The sequence below is a fragment of the Oncorhynchus tshawytscha genome, linkage group LG22, assembly GCF_018296145.1.
Source record: "Oncorhynchus tshawytscha isolate Ot180627B linkage group LG22, Otsh_v2.0, whole genome shotgun sequence".
NCBI classification, from domain to species: Eukaryota; Metazoa; Chordata; class Actinopteri; order Salmoniformes; family Salmonidae; genus Oncorhynchus; species Oncorhynchus tshawytscha.
Window position 1 is genome coordinate 9,651,349 of NC_056450.1, and position 17,505 is coordinate 9,668,853.

Consider the following 17,505-nt stretch of genomic DNA (forward strand, 5'->3'; position numbering starts at 1 on the left):
CATATAGAGTCATTGTCTGAATCTCCCCACCCGTAGTGAACGTTGGGCAATCCCTTCCCTTAGTCAGGTGGTTGCCAAGCTAAAGTGAAAAGTAAGAGCCTCACGTACACAAACACGTCATTTCTCTATTTTCTGTTGCTCAAAGCAGAAGTTTCTCAGGCTGTGTTTTGCCATCTGAAGTGACTGGTGACTGGTGCCAGGATCAGTCAGGCCAACTGCATGCAGGGGAAAGTCAAAACACGACTTAGTCTGCGTCTTAACTGGCACCCTATTCCCTATATAGTGCACTACTTTTGGCTAGGGCCCATAGGGGCCCTGGTCAAACGTAGTGCACTGTATAGGGAACAGGGTGCAATTTAAGACGCAACTTTATTCTCAGTACCAAAACGTACAGATTGCTACCACTCTCTCGCAAACACAAATCATGTTGACAGCAGTCTCTCTCTGTCTTTGACAGCAGCAGTTTTAGTCAGACAGAGACAAAAAAAAGATACATACACAATCGGTCAAAAGTTTGGGAACACCTAAGCATTCAAGGGTTTTCTTTATTTGGACTATTTTCTACATTGTAGAATAATAGTGAAGACATCAAAACTGTGAAATAACACATATGGAATCATGTACAACCCAAAAAGTGTTACATAAATCTATTTTAGATTGGAGATTCTTCAAAAAGCCACCCTTTGCCTTGATGACAGCTTTGCACACTCTTGGCATTCTCTCAACCAGATTCACGAGGTAATCACCTGGAATGCATTTCAATTAACAGGTGTGCCTTCTTCAAAGTTAACCTGTGGATTTTCTTTCCTTCTTAATGCGTTTGAGCCAATCAGTTGTGTTGTGACAAGGTAGGGGGTGGAATCCAGAAGATAGCCCTATTTGGTAAAAGACCAAGTCCATATTATGGCAAGAACAGCTCAAATAAGCATAATTCCATATGCGTTATTTCATAGTTTTGATGTCTTCACTATTATTCTACAATGTAGAAAATAGTAAGAATGCAGAAAAACCCTTGAATGAGTAGGCGTTCTAAAACCTTTTGACCAGTACTGTATGTACGTAGAATCTGGGCTAAGAACAGTGTAAAGTCGCTCTGTATACGAGCGACTGCTCAATGACCAAAAATGTCATTGTAATGTAAGCAGAGCTGTTAGAGTAGCCTGGTTCCAGGTCTGTTTGTGCTGTATAGCCCAACTCCTATAGTATGACAGTGACCTCAGGAGATCGCAAGACCAGCACACACAAAAGAAATCTGGGACTAGGCTAATGTTAAAGTGTGATCTACCCCAAACAGGGCAGGGTTTCTGAAATGTCGTCGGTAGTTGTGGAGCCATGAGTAGTACTGTTGTTGTTTACATTGTCCTCTTTTTCCCTCACGTCCTGCCACGGTGGGCTACTTCTACTTTTCAGGTTTCTATTGTTGTGTGGAGGAAGCAATAGCAATCGAATGAGCTGCAGTAGCGCTAGTTGCAGTGCCCGAGACAGACAGACAGACAGACAGACAGACAGACAGACAGACAGACAGACAGACAGACAGACAGACAGACAGACAGACAGACAGACAGACAGACAGACAGACAGACAGACAGACAGGTGATTGGTAGCACTACAGGTGGTGAGAGGAAGGCTAGGCGGACAGACGACGGCCCAGGGATAGCATTTTATTTTTTTTAAACAGTCTGGAGACGAACGTCTCCTGTCCCCACCACCAGACAGACACGGTGGGTTCAAATAATATTTGTTTCCTTCCAAACGCTGTCAGTCTGTCTGAGTAATAGCTGAGGCCTGTATCACTGCCAGATCTGGGTTACTGTAGGCAGCAGTCACTGAAGAAGACTGCTCTCTTTCATGGTGCTTGTGGCCAGATGAACAGTCGGCTGGTGCTCACCACAGGATGCAGGGGGAGATTATCTGCACATTTGGACTTGTCTGTCTGCTTCCTCCTGCCTCTGCCTTCAGAATAGCCTGTTACACTGCATGATTACATCTGATTAATTTCTGAGACGTTCCTTTTGTAAAATGCCCACTTCTGTTGGTTCCCCCCTCTTCTCTTGGGCCCTCTCCTCCGCAGGTCTTTCTTTAGGCTGCCCTGGGGGCTTGAAGGTGGCCGCCGGTGGTGTATGTATGGCTGTTTGAAGCTCGGTGTGGTTTGACAGGCTGGTCTGGTGGTGGGATGCAGGAACGGAAAGGTTGTTAACTCTGTGCCAAATGTTAGCTGTTGCCTCGGCTGGCTCCATCAAGGCCCAGAAATCAAAAGTGTCTTTTTATGAGGTGTTGTAAAGAAGAAAGGCTGTTTTGAAGGAGTGTGCCGCTCTGCGCCTGTCTCAGACTGAAACGCCACGGGGACACAAGTGGGTTACCGGTCCCACCTGCTGCCTGCCTGCCTTCCTGCTCTGGCTTGGGCTGCCCACCTTGTCTGGATGTTTGAAGTTTCAACGTTTATTTTACAGGACACAGCAGGTGTAAAACAGTACAGTGAAATCTTTCCCAAACAATGCAGTATTTAATGTCAAGGTAAGAGGGAATAATATCAATAAAATACAATGATATGCAGGGTCAGTACCAGGAGCATACTTACAATCTGCAGGTACCCATACAACATTATAGAACTCAGAACGTCAGGTCTACACGTCAGAAAACACACTTATGCAATATTTGCATTTGTGGAACGGGGACTGGTGCTTCTTCATGGACATGGCAATGTCATAGAGTGCTTTTCTCTCTCTTTCTCTCTATATCTCCCTCTCTCTCTCTCTCAGACAGTGTGCATACACACATATGTCTGCGTGTGTGTTTCGTGACTTGGTGCTGGTTATGACAGCAGGGCGAAAAGTCCTGTGGGGTGGGTTAAGTTGGTGGGTTCTCTGCTCTGTCTGTCTACATTGGTGTTTCCTCTCCTCTCCTCTTCTCCCCCTCTCCCTTCCTCTCCCTCTCCACTCCTCTCCTCTCCCTCTCCTTCTTCTCCTCTCCTCTCCCTCTGCTCTCCCTCTCCTTCATCTCCTCTCCCTCTCCTCGCCCTCTCCCTCCTCTTCTCTCCCTCCCCTCCTCTCCCCTTCTCCCTCTCCTCTCCCCCTCTCCTCTCCTCCTCTCCACCACCTCGCCCTTCTCTTCCTCTCCTCTTCTCCCTCTCCTCATCTTATCCTCTCATCTCCTCTCCTCGCCTCTGAGTGCTGAACCAGTCCCTGTCCAGTTTTATTTATCACAGGCCTGGAAGGGTCCAGACAAGCTGTAAAGGGACACTTTCCCAGGTGAAAGGTACAATTGATTCAAGTTGATTCAAGAGAGCTTGCAGCAAACGAGCTTGAACAGCAAAAGTCATCAGGATGATTGGCAATGTTTCAACCTGTCTTGACCACAGCTGCTAGTGTCAGTAGAAGGAAGAGTTTAGCCCAGGGTTGGTACATGAGCTGTCAACCTATGTAAAAAGCCATGACGCCACAGGGGGAGACGATAAAGAACTACATCAGAGCCTCCGGAAGAAGGGAGTGCGACAAAAGAAAGAGGAAGGAAACGTGTATGGTGCTGAAGGGCCTTACACAAGAGGGGTGGCAGGAAGAGGTGGGCAGAGAGAGAGAGACTGAGGGAGTGAGAGACTGAGAGAGGGAGAGACAGAGGGAGGGAGAGACTGAGAGAGACCGAGAGAGGGAGAGACAGAGGGAGGAGAGACTGAGAGAGAGAAACCGAGGGAGGAAGAGACTGAGAGAGACCGAGAGAGGGAGAGACTGAGAGAGGGAGAGACAGAGGGAGGGAGAGACAGAAAGAGAGAGAGACCGAGGGAGGGAGAGACAGAAAGAGAGAGAGAGAGGCCGAGGGAGGGAGAGACAGAAAGAGAGAGAGGTGACACTATACTGGCACGACAAACAATGGAGGGATGCCACTCTCTCTGTCCCCTATGTTGTGGCACAGGCTCGTTCTGGGGTTACTGTGATACAGTGGAGTAGTAGAGACACCCATCAACAGTTGGAGAATCCCTGTCTTTTTGTCTGTAGTGCAGTATTAAAGTAAAGCAGGGCTCTTCCGGTAGGGCCACAGCCTTGTGCCATTGGGTTTAGGTGCCAGGGGCTCTGCCCAGTGGGTCAGCTTACCTTTCAGCCCCCACTGTACCACAAGCTCTTCTCAATCTGGTGCCCTTCTGTCAGTCTGTCAGGCCACCCTGTCTAGTCTACACAGACACAACTGTCCGCCGCTCCCTCGCACACTGCCTCACACATACGTGCACAGGACACCCTTACTTAGTCATGTGACTTTCCACATGTGAAATCATGTGGTTTTTCTGTAAGGGCACACAGACAAAGCACAAAACGCAGGCACACACACAGTACACACACGCACAGTACACACACACACAGTACACACACACACACAGTACACACACACACAGTACACACACACACAGCGTTCAGATAGTCTCGGCCAATCTCATCTCACTCTCTGGCCTCTGACAGTGACATGAAAGGGAAATAAAACACAGCTGTGGGTTCAGTAATGAAGTTAGAGATGTGGCCATCGGTGGAATGTAACAGTCTGCAGTAAACATGGCCAATACAAAGAGCGATAAACAGCGTCACAACTAGCACATACAAGCACCGCGGCACTTCAGAGCAGTACAGTGTGTGGAAGCCGAGAGCAGAGGAGTGTAGCCTGCAGAGACTGGGCAGAGCCACTGGCTGGAAGAGTGCCCACTCTGAATTCAAAGTCCACAGTTCTATTCGCATACAGGCTAGCACACACACACACACACACACACACACACACACACACACACACACACACACACACACACACACACACACACACACACACACACACACACACACACACACACACACACACACACACCTCACTCACTCACTCACTCACATGCCAAGACTCTCTGGAACAGTGTCCCAGTGAAGACTCAATCATACCCACAGTCACGTAGACCACATCGACAGGCAGTCTATTGTGAAAGAAAAGTTGTTCCTCTGCCAGGGTGTCATATGCTAGCCTAGCTGCTCGGGTTAAAATGAGGGTTGTGCAACAACACAAAACGCCTGAGGCACTAGAGCTGGGCGATATGGACAGAGAGCCATACCAGAATAATGAGAAATACAATGATATGTTTATAATGTTCATTTGCACCAGTTAAGCTACTTTCGTATATTACCTTACCCTTACAACTACTACTACTGCTAGGAATGTTGTAACTATCAAATGTACCGTCAGTAATAGCCTGTATTAGCAGACTTGTTTCATTTCTCACTTATCGTGATTATCGATACCAGTTCACTGCCCTCGATAAATGGTTGGCGCGGTCAGTGTTGATAATTTCCGGTTTATCCTCCCAGCTCTATGAGGCACACAGTCAACAGTCAAGCCTTTGCTCTGCTCACAATTCAATTGTTATTGCACCCACTCTCCTCTCCTCTTCACTCCTCTCCTCTTCACTCCACTCCTCTCCACTCCACTCCACTCATCCCCTCTCTACTCCTCCCCTCTCCCCTCCACTCCTCCCCTCTCCACTCCACTCCTCCCCTCTCCACTCCTCTCCACTCCTCTCCTTTCCTCTCCACTCCTCCTCTCTCCACTCCTCTCCTTGCCTCTCCATTCCTCTCCTCCCCTCTCCACTCCTCCCCTCTCCACTCCTCTCCACTCCTCTCCACTCCTCCTCTCTCCACTCTACTCCGCTCCTCGCCTCTCCACTCCTCTCCTTGCCTCTCCACTCCTCTCCACTCCTCTCCTCTCCTTGCCTCTCCACTCCTCTCCACTCCTCTCCACTCCACTCCTCCCCTCTCCACTCCTCTCCTTGCCTCTCCACTCCCCTCTCCTCCCCTCTCCACTTCACTCCTTGCCTCTCCACTCCTCCTCTCTCCACTCTACTCCGCTCCTCGCCTCTCCTCTCCTTGCCTCTCCTTTCCTCTCCACTCCACTCCTCTCCACTCCTCCTCTCTCCACTCTACTCCGCTCCTCGCCTCTCCACTCCTCTCCTCTCCTTGCCTCTCCACTCCTCCCCTCTCCACTCCTCTCCACTCCTCCTCTCTCCACTCTACTCCGCTCCTCGCCTCTCCACTCCTCTCCTTGCCTCTCCACTCCTCTCCTCTCCTTGCCTCTCCCCTCCACTCTACTCCACTCAACTCCACTCCACTCAGACAAAACAAAAGACAGGTTTTGAAAATCTCCAGAAAGCCCCTTCTCTTTTGTTCTCTGTTTGTCCTCCCTTCATTCTCTACTTCTATTGGATCGGTTCAACATCAAGGGAAGTCAATTGGCCCAGTTGATGTTGACCTAGAATTGAATGTAAATGACCTTCAGCTAAACGGCTATTTCTGTCTAGTGCACTTACATTTCACGTCTAATGAGGTGCAGTGATAGGATGTTACTGATGTAACTCCGCAGATGGAGGGGTGTGTGTGTACGTGCATGCTTGTGTGTGTGTGCACTGTGCACACGTGTCCGCGTGCCAACGTGTGTGTGTGTGGTGCGTTTGTGTGTGTGTGTGTGTGTGTGTGTGTGTGTGTGTGTGTGTGTGTGTGTGTGTGTGTGTGTGTGTGAGTGTGAGACTGGGGATTAGTGTAGGCCAGGCCAGTGCAGCTGGGCCACTTGTGTACAGAGGCCATTGAAAGAGAGGGATTAGAGGTAAACTGATACTTAGCAGGAAATGAGCAGTGGCTACTCATAACTCAACTATACCCTCCTCTCTTCTCTTCTCCTCCCCTCTGTCACCCCTTACACATAGCCCCCACCCACCACCTACCACCCACCTCTCGTCCATCACCAGCCTGCAGCCCTCCAGAGGGGGATTGTCATGCAAATTGAGGTCCAGGCTTCATAACTGATAAGAGGGCCTCTCATTTCAGAAGCATTTGTTTTCTAAACAGAGATGAGCTGGGTTTGGGGGACAGGGGTAGACATGAAAAGACAGGGGAAGGGGCTCAGGGGGGTTGATTGATCATTAAATGTGGGCCTGCTTTCTTGGGGTGGGGTAAATGTGGAGCGGTATTTGGATAGGTGTGTGTTTGCGTGTGTGTGTGAGTGTGCGTGCGTGCGTCTGTGTGAGTGTGCGTGTGTGTGTGTGTGTGTGTGTGTGTGAGTGTGTGTGTGTGTTTGCGTGTGTGTGTGTGTGAGTGTGTGTGTGCGTGCGTGCGTCTGTGTGAGAGAGAGAGAGAGAAAAGGAGTCGTATTCTGTTTTACCACGGCAGCAAGCAGTTCCGTCTCTGTCCTAGTTTATCTTTCACTCTCTCACTTCATCCCCCTTCTCTCTCTCTCGCTGCCCCCCTCTTTCTCTTGTTCCACCTCTCCGCCACTCAGACGGTGTCAGTCAGCAACGGACAGTATCCATTTCTAGACCCCACACAGGAGTTGTCCTTTTCAAAGGACTCGTCACCACATGGCCCGTTTACTGCTGTTATTATTGCATGAACACACAGGTTCCCAGCACATTCTGCGCGGTTCCACTCGTTCCCTGTGTTTGATACATTCAGGGCCACGAGGATAGCTGCAGCTCCACTGCTGCAGAAACAATGTGCATACCCAATGGCACCCTATCCCCTATTTAGTGCACGGCGTTTGACCTCGGCCCATTTCTGACCTGGGTCAAGAGTACTGCACTATATAGGGAATATGAGTCCAGACACAGTCACTTCTTTTCAAAGTGGTTAGAGTAGAGGGTGATTTGTAACTTTAGTATTGGGATTATTCCTCTAACAGATTTAACAGATTTACCTCAAGATGTTTCTGAGAAGGAATTTAGGCTGTGGACAATGATTATCTCTAGTAGTAGTAGTGGCAGTAGTAACAGTAGCAGAGTTACAGTGGCAGCAGCAGTAGTAACAGTAGCAGAGTTACAATGGCAGCAGCAGTAGTAACAGTAGCAGAGTTACAGTGGCAGCAGCAGTAGTAATAGTAGCAGAGTTACAGTGGCAGCAGCAGTAGCAGTAGTAACAGTAGCAGAGTTACAGTGGCAGCAGCAGTAGTAACAGTAGCAGAGTTACAGTGGCAGCAGCAGTAGCAGTAGTAACAGTAGCAGAGTTACAGTGGCAGCAGCAGTAGTAACAGTAGCAGAGTTACAGTGGCAGCAGCAGTAGCAGTAGTAACAGTAGCAGAGTTACAGTGGCAGCAGCAGTAGTAACAGTAGCAGAGTTACAGTGGCAGCAGCAGTGGCAGTAATAACAGTAGCAGAGTTACAGTGGCAGCAGCAGTAGTAACAGTAGCAGAGTTACAGTGGCAGCAGCAGTAGCAGTAGTAACAGTAGCAGAGTTACAGTGGCAGCAGCAGTAGTAATAGTAGCAGAGTTACAGTGGCAGCAGCAGTAGTAACAGTAGCAGAGTTACAGTGGCAGCAGCAGTAGTAGTAGTAACAGTAGCAGAGTTACAGCAGCAGTAGCAGTAGCAGTAGCAGTAGTAACAGTAGTAACAGTAGCAGAGTTACAGTGGCAGCAGTAACAGTAGCAGTAGTGACAGTAGCAGAGTTACAGTGGCAGCAGCAGTAGTAACAGTAGCAGAGTTACAGTGGCAGCAGCAGTAGCAGTAGTAACAGTAGCAGAGTTACAGTGGCAGCAGCAGTAGTAATAGTAGCAGAGTTACAGTGGCAGTAGCAGTAGCAGTAGTAACAGTAGCAGAGTTACAGTGGCAGCAGCAGTAGCAGTAGTAACAGTAGCAGAGTTACAGTGGCAGCAGCAGTAGTAGTAGTAACAGTAGCAGAGTTACAGCAGCAGTAGCAGTAGTAACAGTAGCAGAGTTACAGTGGCAGCAGCAGTGGCAGTAGTAACAGTAGCAGAGTTACAGTGGCAGCAGTAGTAACAGCAGAGTTAGCAGTAGTAACAGTAGCAGAGTTACAGTGGCAGCAGCAGTAGTAACAGTAGCAGAGTTACAGTGGCAGCAGCAGTAGTAACAGTAGCAGAGTTACAGTGGCAGTAGCAGTAGTAACAGTAGCAGAGTTACAGTGGCAGCAGCAGTAGTAGTAGTAACAGTAGCAGAGTTACAGCAGCAGAAGCAGTAGTAACAGTAGCAGAGTTACAGTGGCAGCAGCAGTGGCAGTAATAACAGTAGCAGAGTTACAGTGGCAGCAGCAGTAGTAACAGTAGCAGAGTTACAGTGGCAGTAGTAACAGTAGCAGAGTTACAGTGGCAGTAGTAACAGTAGCAGAGTTACAGTGGCAGCAGCAGTAGTAGTAGTAACAGTAGCAGAGTTACAGCAGCAGAAGCAGTAGTAACAGTAGCAGAGTTACAGTGGCAGTAGTAACAGTAGCAGAGTTACAGTGGCAGCAGCAGTAGTAACAGTAGCAGAGTTACAGTGGCAGCAGCAGTAGCAGTAGTAACAGTAGCAGAGTTACAGTGGCAGCAGCAGTGGTAACAGTAGCAGAGTTACAGTGGCAGCAGCAGTAGCAGTAGTAACAGTAGCAGAGTTGCAGCAGCAGTAACTAACAGCCGTAGCAGTAATGGTCATCTTGGTATCGAACAAGGCTAGCCCTGAGCGGCAACAACTGTGTCCTCCTCTCACCCCCTCCCCTTTTCTGTCCCCTGGCTTTCTCCGTTTTTCTTTAATCACACTCCTCCTTTTATACCCCCTTTTCCCTTCTTTTTGAAGTCCCCTCTCTCGTAAAAAAGGCAAGCTGGTGGTTTGGGTATGAGGGAAAGGGGGAGAGGAGGAAAGGAGGGAAGGGGGACTGGAGGAGGGGGGATTGTAGGTTAAATGTAAGCTAGCCCTGTGGTGTCCATTGAAGGTGTTAGGGGGAGGCGGGAGGCAGTAAAAGTTAGAATTCTAGAGCCTCCCTGTTTTTATTTTATGATTTTCGCTGCTGTTTTTCACGGGCCTGGGTCTACAGCTGGTGGTGTGAATAGCTTGCCCAAGGTGACTGGATCCTAGTAAAGGCCTGGCCAGCAGGGATGGGGCCTCCAGGCCAGGCATGAGACTATCTTTATAGGCCAGCTTATAAGTCTGGGCCTCTATTGAACCCTGACAGGGCCAAGCTGAGGAATTTAGGGCCAGGAAATGAGAGGAATATAGGGTTTGTTTGTCAGGGGGTGGTGGCGTTTTGGAGGCTGGAGCTGGAGAAGTTGGGGAGTTGAAGTTTGAGGGGTGACCAGGGGTGAAAGTTGAAAGAAGTGGTGTTGGGACGGGGACGGGGGGTCAACATGTGTGTGCCTGTTACTGAGAGTGTACAGTGTATGTGTGTTTGTCAGTGTCTGTGTGTGGCGGTGCCGGTGGCGGCATGTCTGTTGGCGTGTGCGTGCATGTGAGTGTGTCTCTCTTGGGAAGTATGGAATCCAGACGTGGTGTAGCTCAGTGCCAAAAGGAGCATATTTCAAACATAATTATGTTTAATTTAGCGTAGGAGCATGTGACTCAAGGTACAACTGTGACGTCAGTGGGTATGGCAGTCAGTGTGTGGGACTGGGTTTGAGTCTGCAGTCTGCAGCAGTGGGAGGGGCAGACCGAAGCAGACACCAGTTGTGCATGGACATTTTGCTCTCTCATCTTCCTATACCTTAGCTACCTTGTGGGGCGAGTGGCAGATTTCTCCTGAGGCAAGTGGATGCCAGTCTCAGTGAGTGAGTCACTGTGGAATGAGGGATCCCTAGCTGCAGCCACAGCCCCGCCCATTCAGCCGCCAGGCCCTATCAGAGACTGAGATCTGTCAATCTAATTAATCACACCTCCACTTATCTGCCTGTTGTAAAATGGTTTGTTTTCTTTACCTCTGTCAATTACAGCCCCTCCCAACTCTAAAACCGACACTGAACTCTGATCTGTGACCTGCGGGCTCAGTGCTGCCCCCTTAGGGTGAATGATGGTAGGATGCACTTGGGACATGGGCCTAAAAGTCATGTCTTCCATTCCATTCTGACTGTGTCCATCTTCTCACTACCAATAGTCAGCCAAAATCTCCCCGTCTTTATTTGGTGTAGTCTAACCTAAGCGTGACTGAGTGCAACTGTCCGATAAATGGCTCGCTAACAGCAGTATTCGACTGCAAGCTAGAAAATGTAACAAAAATCAAAGGACTCATCCACCTCTCTTATATTCTGCAGCGGTGGAGACCCAGAGCACCAGCTCAGAGGAGATGGTCCCCAGCTCTCCCTCTCCGCCTCCCCCGCCACGCATCTACAAGCCCTGCTTCGTGTGCCAGGACAAGTCCTCCGGCTATCACTACGGGGTCAGCTCCTGTGAGGGCTGCAAGGTGAGGAGGCCCCTGTTTTTGCTTCATGATCACCAGCATCATCACACGCACTGACAACACTCAAACGTAACACTGGCAGGCAGCATGCCAATGGTCTCGTTTCTAATGTCCAAAAGTATGACGTCGGGAACGCTGTCAGGATAGAGCGGGTGAAAGTATTGAACACAGAACGTCGAGGCGTCGCCATGAGAATGTACGAGATCAAAGCCTGGATGAGGAAGTCATAACAGGACAAAACGTGCTAAAATGTTTCAGTCGGGAATCCCGGGATCTGAGAAATGAACAGGCATGAAAGGTTGAAAGATAACGTGGCCGTTACAGTGTCACTCCCTCCACCGGGCCGCGTTTCATCTGCTCCTTCCCCCTCTCTTCTCTCGTCTCCAGGGCTTCTTCCGACGCAGCATCCAGAAGAACATGGTGTACACCTGTCACCGGGACAAGAACTGCCAGATCAACAAGGTCACCAGGAACCGCTGCCAGTACTGCCGACTGCAGAAGTGCTTCGAGGTCGGCATGTCCAAGGAAGGTGAGAGACGTAAGCGAGGCTGGGGGGGATGGGGACTACTGACCTAGGACATCCAGGCCCTGTGATACGGAAGCAGGAATGCAAGCACACACGCTCATGCACAAACACACACATGGAAGTGCACACACACACACTCAAGAGTATATAAACAAAGCACTCAATATGCTTTTAGATAGTCGCTGGTATAGTTTGATCTAAAATGATTCACCCAGGAGGAAGTAGGAAGTGAAACGAAGAAGCAGCAGGGTACTGATTTGGAAAGACTGGGCACGGTACCACCCTTGTGACTAATCACGTTACGAAATGACTCTTCCTGCGAATCAGCGTCCCAAATTACACCCTATTCCCTATATAGTGCACTGCTTTTATCCAGTGCAAAGTAGTGCCCTTCTAGGTTACAGGGTGCCCTTAGGGACACAGACTAGGTGTTTCACCAGTCATCTCAATCTCAACACACCCTTGCCCTACCAAAACCCCTCACCTTTCGTTCGCACTTTCATTTCAGTATAGTCGCTCTCTGTAAAAATAGCCTTTTTGACTTGGCTCCAACTGATCATTCTGTTATGACAAATACAAAAACAATGAGAGTGATAGCAAATTCTTGGTCACAAAGAGCTCAATTTACTCAATGTGACTGTGTATGTCTGTGAGAGTGTGTGTGCGAGGTGAGGTGAGTGGTGGGAAGGTTTGCCCATGGGACACTTATGTGGGTGTATTGTTTGTGTGGGATGTGTGTTAGGACGTGGATCACATTGTCCCCCTGCTATTTCTGGATATCCTGAGAGGAAGGAAAGAATGGGAGGAGGGAGAGGGAGGGAGGAAGAGGGAGGGAGATAACAGTGAATGGAGAGATAGTGTCATCACTTTGTTTAAGTGCTGTTATGAGCTAGATTGTATAATATGGCTCACTACCTGGTACGCAACATCACCGAATTGCGGCGAGTCAGTGGGAAGCCAACGGAAGTCCTCACTCACCTGTCACTGTGTTCCTCCTTCTGCTCTTCCTCTCCTCCTCTTCCACCTCATCCTCCTCTTAATCCTCCTCCTCCTCTTCTCCTCCCTAGCAGTGCGCAACGACAGGAACAAGAAGAAGAAGGACGTGAAGGAGGAGTTGGTGCCGCCGGAGAGCTATGAGCTGAGTGGAGAACTGGAGGAGCTGGTCAACAAAGTCAGCAAGGCCCACCAAGACACCTTCCCCTCACTGCTGCAGCTGGGCAAATACCACACCGTAAGAGTCTCACACATTTGGGTATTTGTCCTTTTTTCCCCGTTAGAACATACTGATTCACATCCCATGTAAAGACACTAATCCACTATGAACATGCAAACTTTCCCCAACTCAAAAGGCCAGTTTAGGGTAAATCAAATTTCTCCAAATCAAATCAAATGTCATTGGTCACATATACATGTTTAGCAGAGGTTATTGCGGGTGTAGCGAAATGCTTGTGTTCCTAGCTCCAACAGTGCAGTAGTATCTAACAATACACAACAATACACACAAATTGTAAAAGTAAAAGAATTGAATTAGGATATATACAAATATTAGGACGAGCAATGTCTGAGTGGCATTGATTAAAATACAGTAGAATAGAATACAGTATATACATTTAAGGTGGACCATTTCAGCTTGTCAGTGATGTGTACGCCGAGGAACTTTGAATCTTTCCACCTTCTCCACTGTGATCCCATCCATTCGGACCGGGGCGTGCTCCCTCTGCTGTTTTCTGAAGTCCATGATCAGCTCCTTTGTTTTTTTGATGTTGAGTGAGGTTATTTTCCTGGCACCACTCTCCCAGGGTCCTCACCTCCTCCCTGTAGGCCGTCTCGTCATTGTTGGTTATCATGCCTACTACTGTTGTGTCGTCTGCAAACTTGATGATTGAGTTGGAGGCGGGCGTGGCCTCGCAGTCATGGGTGAGCAGGGAGTAAATGAGGGGGCTTAGCACGCACCCATGAGGGGCCCTTGTGTTGAGGATCAGCAAAGTGAAGGTGTTGTTTCCTACCTTCACCACCTGGGGGCGGCCCGTCAATGAACAGCATTCTTACATAGGTATTCCTCTTGTCCAGTGCGATGGCAATTGAATGGTCTGTGAACCTATTGGGGCAGTAAGTAAATTGAAGTGGGTCTAGGGTGACAGGTAAGGTGCAAGAGATATGATCCTTGACTAGTCTCTCAAAGCACTTCATGATGACAGAAGTGAATGGTACGGGGCGATAGTCATTTAGTTCAGTTATCTTTGCTTTCTTGGGTACAGGAACAATGGTGGACATCTTGAAGCATGTGGGAACAGCAGACTGGGATAGGGAGAGATTGAATATGTCCATAAACACACCAGCCAGCTGGTCTGCGCATGCTCTGAGGACGCGGCTAGGGATGCCGTCTGGGCCGGCAGCCTTGCAAGGGTTAACGCGCTTAAATGTCTCACTCACATCAGCCACGGAGAACGAGAGCCCGCGGTCCTTGGGAGCGGGCCGTGTCGGGGGCACTGTGTTATCCTCAAAGCGGGCGAAGAAGGTGTTCAGCTTGTCCGGAAGCAAGACGCCAGTGTCCGCGACGTGGCTGGTTTTCCCCTTTGTAGTCTGTGATTGTCTGTAGACCCTGCCACGTACGTCTCGTGTCTGAGCCGTTGAACTCCGACTCCACTTTGTCTCTGTGCTGATGTTTGAGAGCTTGGTAGGTGATTGGTTGGTGTACTGTAAGAACATTCAACCTAGTTGGTTGATGTCCAGTCAGTGGTGTTATTATTCTACCTGAATAATAATTAAGCAAAAGGCCCGAGGGCATGTGGTATATGGCCAATATACCGCGGCTAATGGCTGTTCTTATGGATACAGCCCTTTAGCCGTGATATATTGGCAATATACCACAAACCCTCAAGATGCCTTATTGCTATTATAAACTGGAGCGTTAAAAATACATGTTTTGTCATACCCATGGTAAAGGCTCCTGAGTGGCGCAGCCGTTTACGGAATTGCATCTCAGTGCTAGAGGCATCACTACAGACCCTGGTTCGATCCCGGGCTGTATCACAACCAGCCGTGATCGGGATAGTCCCATAGGGCTGCACACATTTGGCCCAGCGTCGTTCGGGTTACTGACTTGCCTAGTTAAATAAAGGTAAAAATAAATAAACAATAACCAATAACTCTTCTACCTGATCAATGTCTAATAAGAACCCTGTTTGTGTCCCTGCCATCCCCACACTCACTCTCTCTCTCTCTCTTTCTGTCTCTCCCATCCTCCAGAACTCCAGTGCAGAGCAGCGCGTGCAGCTGGACCTGGGGCTGTGGGATAAGTTCAGTGAGCTCTCCACCAAGTGCATCATCAAGATCGTGGAGTTTGCCAAGCGCCTCCCCGGCTTCACCACCCTCACCATCGCTGACCAGATCACCCTCCTCAAGTCAGCCTGCCTGGACATCCTGGTACTTACCTGGTTCTTTCTATCCCCTCATCCGCTCTGTCAACAGACCCTGCTATATTCTCTGAGACTCAGAGACGTGGCAATGTAATGATGAGGGGACACTGCCTCTCAGTGGATAGTGGCGGTATTGCAAGAGTAGCCCCACGTGCAGTATAGAGGGAAAGGTGAACAGATGACGAGAAATTAGCCTGTTGTTTTAATGGACAATCGATAAAGAACATAACCTACTATATGGTTTAGCCTTCCTGTTGTATTTTTATTTATTTATATCCTTCCCCCTCTCTTTCTCGGTCTTTCCATCTTTCCCCCTCCCTCTTTCACCCCTAGATGTTGAGGATCTGCACGCGCTACACCCCAGAGCAGGACACCATGACTTTCTCCGATGGGCTGACCCTGAACCGGACCCAGATGCACAACGCAGGCTTCGGCCCGCTCACAGACCTGGTGTTTGCCTTCGCTGGCCAGCTGCTGCCTCTGGAGATGGACGACACAGAGACTGGCCTCCTCAGCGCCATCTCCCTCATTTCTGGAGGTACTGCACCCTCAGGGGATTAATACTATTTTACTGCTTGTCAATAACGTTAAGAACTAATACACCTACATGTCTTTGAGGTGTTAGGCCGCGATAACATTCTCACTCAGTTACAATACCAGTAGAAATGTAGGGATGGAATAGTTTGGTTGCACTCCACTTGACACTTTATTTACCTGTAGCTGTTACCAATAACATGATACAATTGTAATGACCTCAAAATCATCAATTACGTGGTTCCCATCCTAGTCTTATGGCTGTTTATGTGTCCAGTTTGTCACGTAATTGTGTATATAACACGATCCTCTCCCCCTGTCCGTCCCTCAGACCGTATGGACCTGGAGGAGCCCCAGAAGGTGGACAAGCTGCAGGAGCCCCTGCTGGAGGCCCTGAAGATCTACGCCCGTCGCAGACGCCCCAACAAACCACACATGTTCCCCCGCATGCTGATGAAGATCACTGACCTCAGAGGCATCAGCACCAAGGGTCAGTATTGTTATAACACAGAAAGAGTACACTACAATTACACCAGACCACCAGCTAACACCAGCTAACACACACAGTCTGAATGATACATATAGATTATGGTGGAAGCAGAACATTTGAGATAGCACTTGGACGTCAGGATTACTTCCATAACGCCTGGAACATCTAGCACTATAAGCGAACGCTAAGACATGACTTTCTAGACTTGTTAACATGAATGTTTTTCCCCCTGTGGTGTGTGAACAGGTGCCGAGAGGGCCCTCACTCTGAAGATGGAGATCCCAGGCCCCATGCCTCCTCTGATCAGGGAGATGTTAGAGAACCCAGAGGCCTTCGAGGACCAGACAGAGAGCAGTGGAGAGAGCTCCCCACCGCCTGCCCCTCCACCCGCTCCACCAGCCTCCACCAAGCCCCCCGCCACCATGAAGACTGAGGCCGAGGACGAGGAGGACAGCTGGGGGACAGAGAACGGCAGTGAGCCCTCCCCAGAGGAGGAAGATGAGGATGATTATGATGATGGGGAGGAAGAGGACAGGGGCTCGGACAGTGAGGGGGAATCCTGGGCTCTGGAAAGTGGCAGCGAAGGGGATAGGAAGAGCCGTGCCAGGAGGGCGCAGTGAGGAGGGGAGGCGATCACACACAAATACAGTCTGTGCACTCAAATACACACACTAACTGACGTAATCATACACATGCACACACACACACACACACACACACACACACACACACACAGACACACAGATACACATACACCCACCTTAACCCTTCCAATGCTGGCCCTCGCTCGCTTTCCTCTGTATCCTCTCCATCTCCCTACTGCACATCAGTCTCTCCAAGCAGGACATGACAGGACAGCAGAGACGTACACCTAACTGTACAGACACTATAACTCAGGTTCTCTGACTCACAGGTTCCTGATAAGTAGCATGCAGACACGCAGAGAGACCTGCAGAGATACTATTATAAAAGAGGGACGGAGAGATGACATGATGCAACCGACTGGACTCGTGAGTCCTGATATAGAGAAGAGGGAAGAGGGCGTGATGGCAACCGACTGGACTCGTGAGTCCTGATATAGAGAAGAGGGAAGAGGGCGTGATGGCAACCGACTGGACTCGTGAGTCCTGATATAGAGAAGAGGGAAGAGGGCGTGATGGCAACCGACTGGACTCGTGAGTCCTGATATAGAGAAGAGGGAAGAGGGCGTGATGGCAACAAAAAAAAAAAACGGACTCTTTGACAACAAAAAAAATCACATTTTTTTACTATCTTTTTGTTTGTATCTACATAGAGGAATGGCCAAAACAGAAAGCATGAACTGAACAATAGACTATTTCCAACGGATGCAAAGCAAAACACGTTTCTCAAAAAGACAAACA

General features: G+C 49.2%; 1 protein-coding gene across 12 annotated transcripts in view; it reads left to right on the forward strand.

Annotated features, from left to right (window-relative positions):
* The window catches only part of LOC112221723 (retinoic acid receptor gamma-A), a 71,804-nt gene extending 54,517 nt beyond the window's left edge, over positions 1–17,287 (forward strand). For 4 of the 12 annotated variants that reach the window (XM_042303684.1, XM_042303686.1, XM_042303685.1 and 1 more), the window contains 7 exons: positions 11,009–11,157; positions 11,542–11,692; positions 12,748–12,932; positions 14,930–15,106; positions 15,433–15,637; positions 15,965–16,123; positions 16,370–17,287. In XM_042303684.1, the coding sequence (XP_042159618.1) occupies positions 11,009–11,157; positions 11,542–11,692; positions 12,748–12,932; positions 14,930–15,106; positions 15,433–15,637; positions 15,965–16,123; positions 16,370–16,743 (1,400 nt within the window). In that variant the 3' untranslated portion in view covers positions 16,744–17,287. The remainder of the gene's footprint in view (positions 1–11,008; positions 11,158–11,541; positions 11,693–12,747; positions 12,933–14,929; positions 15,107–15,432; positions 15,638–15,964; positions 16,124–16,369) is intronic. The other 8 variants (XM_042303692.1, XM_024383987.2, XM_042303687.1 and 5 more) reach the window with 7 other exon arrangements.
* The last annotated feature ends 218 nt before the right edge of the window (positions 17,288–17,505 follow it).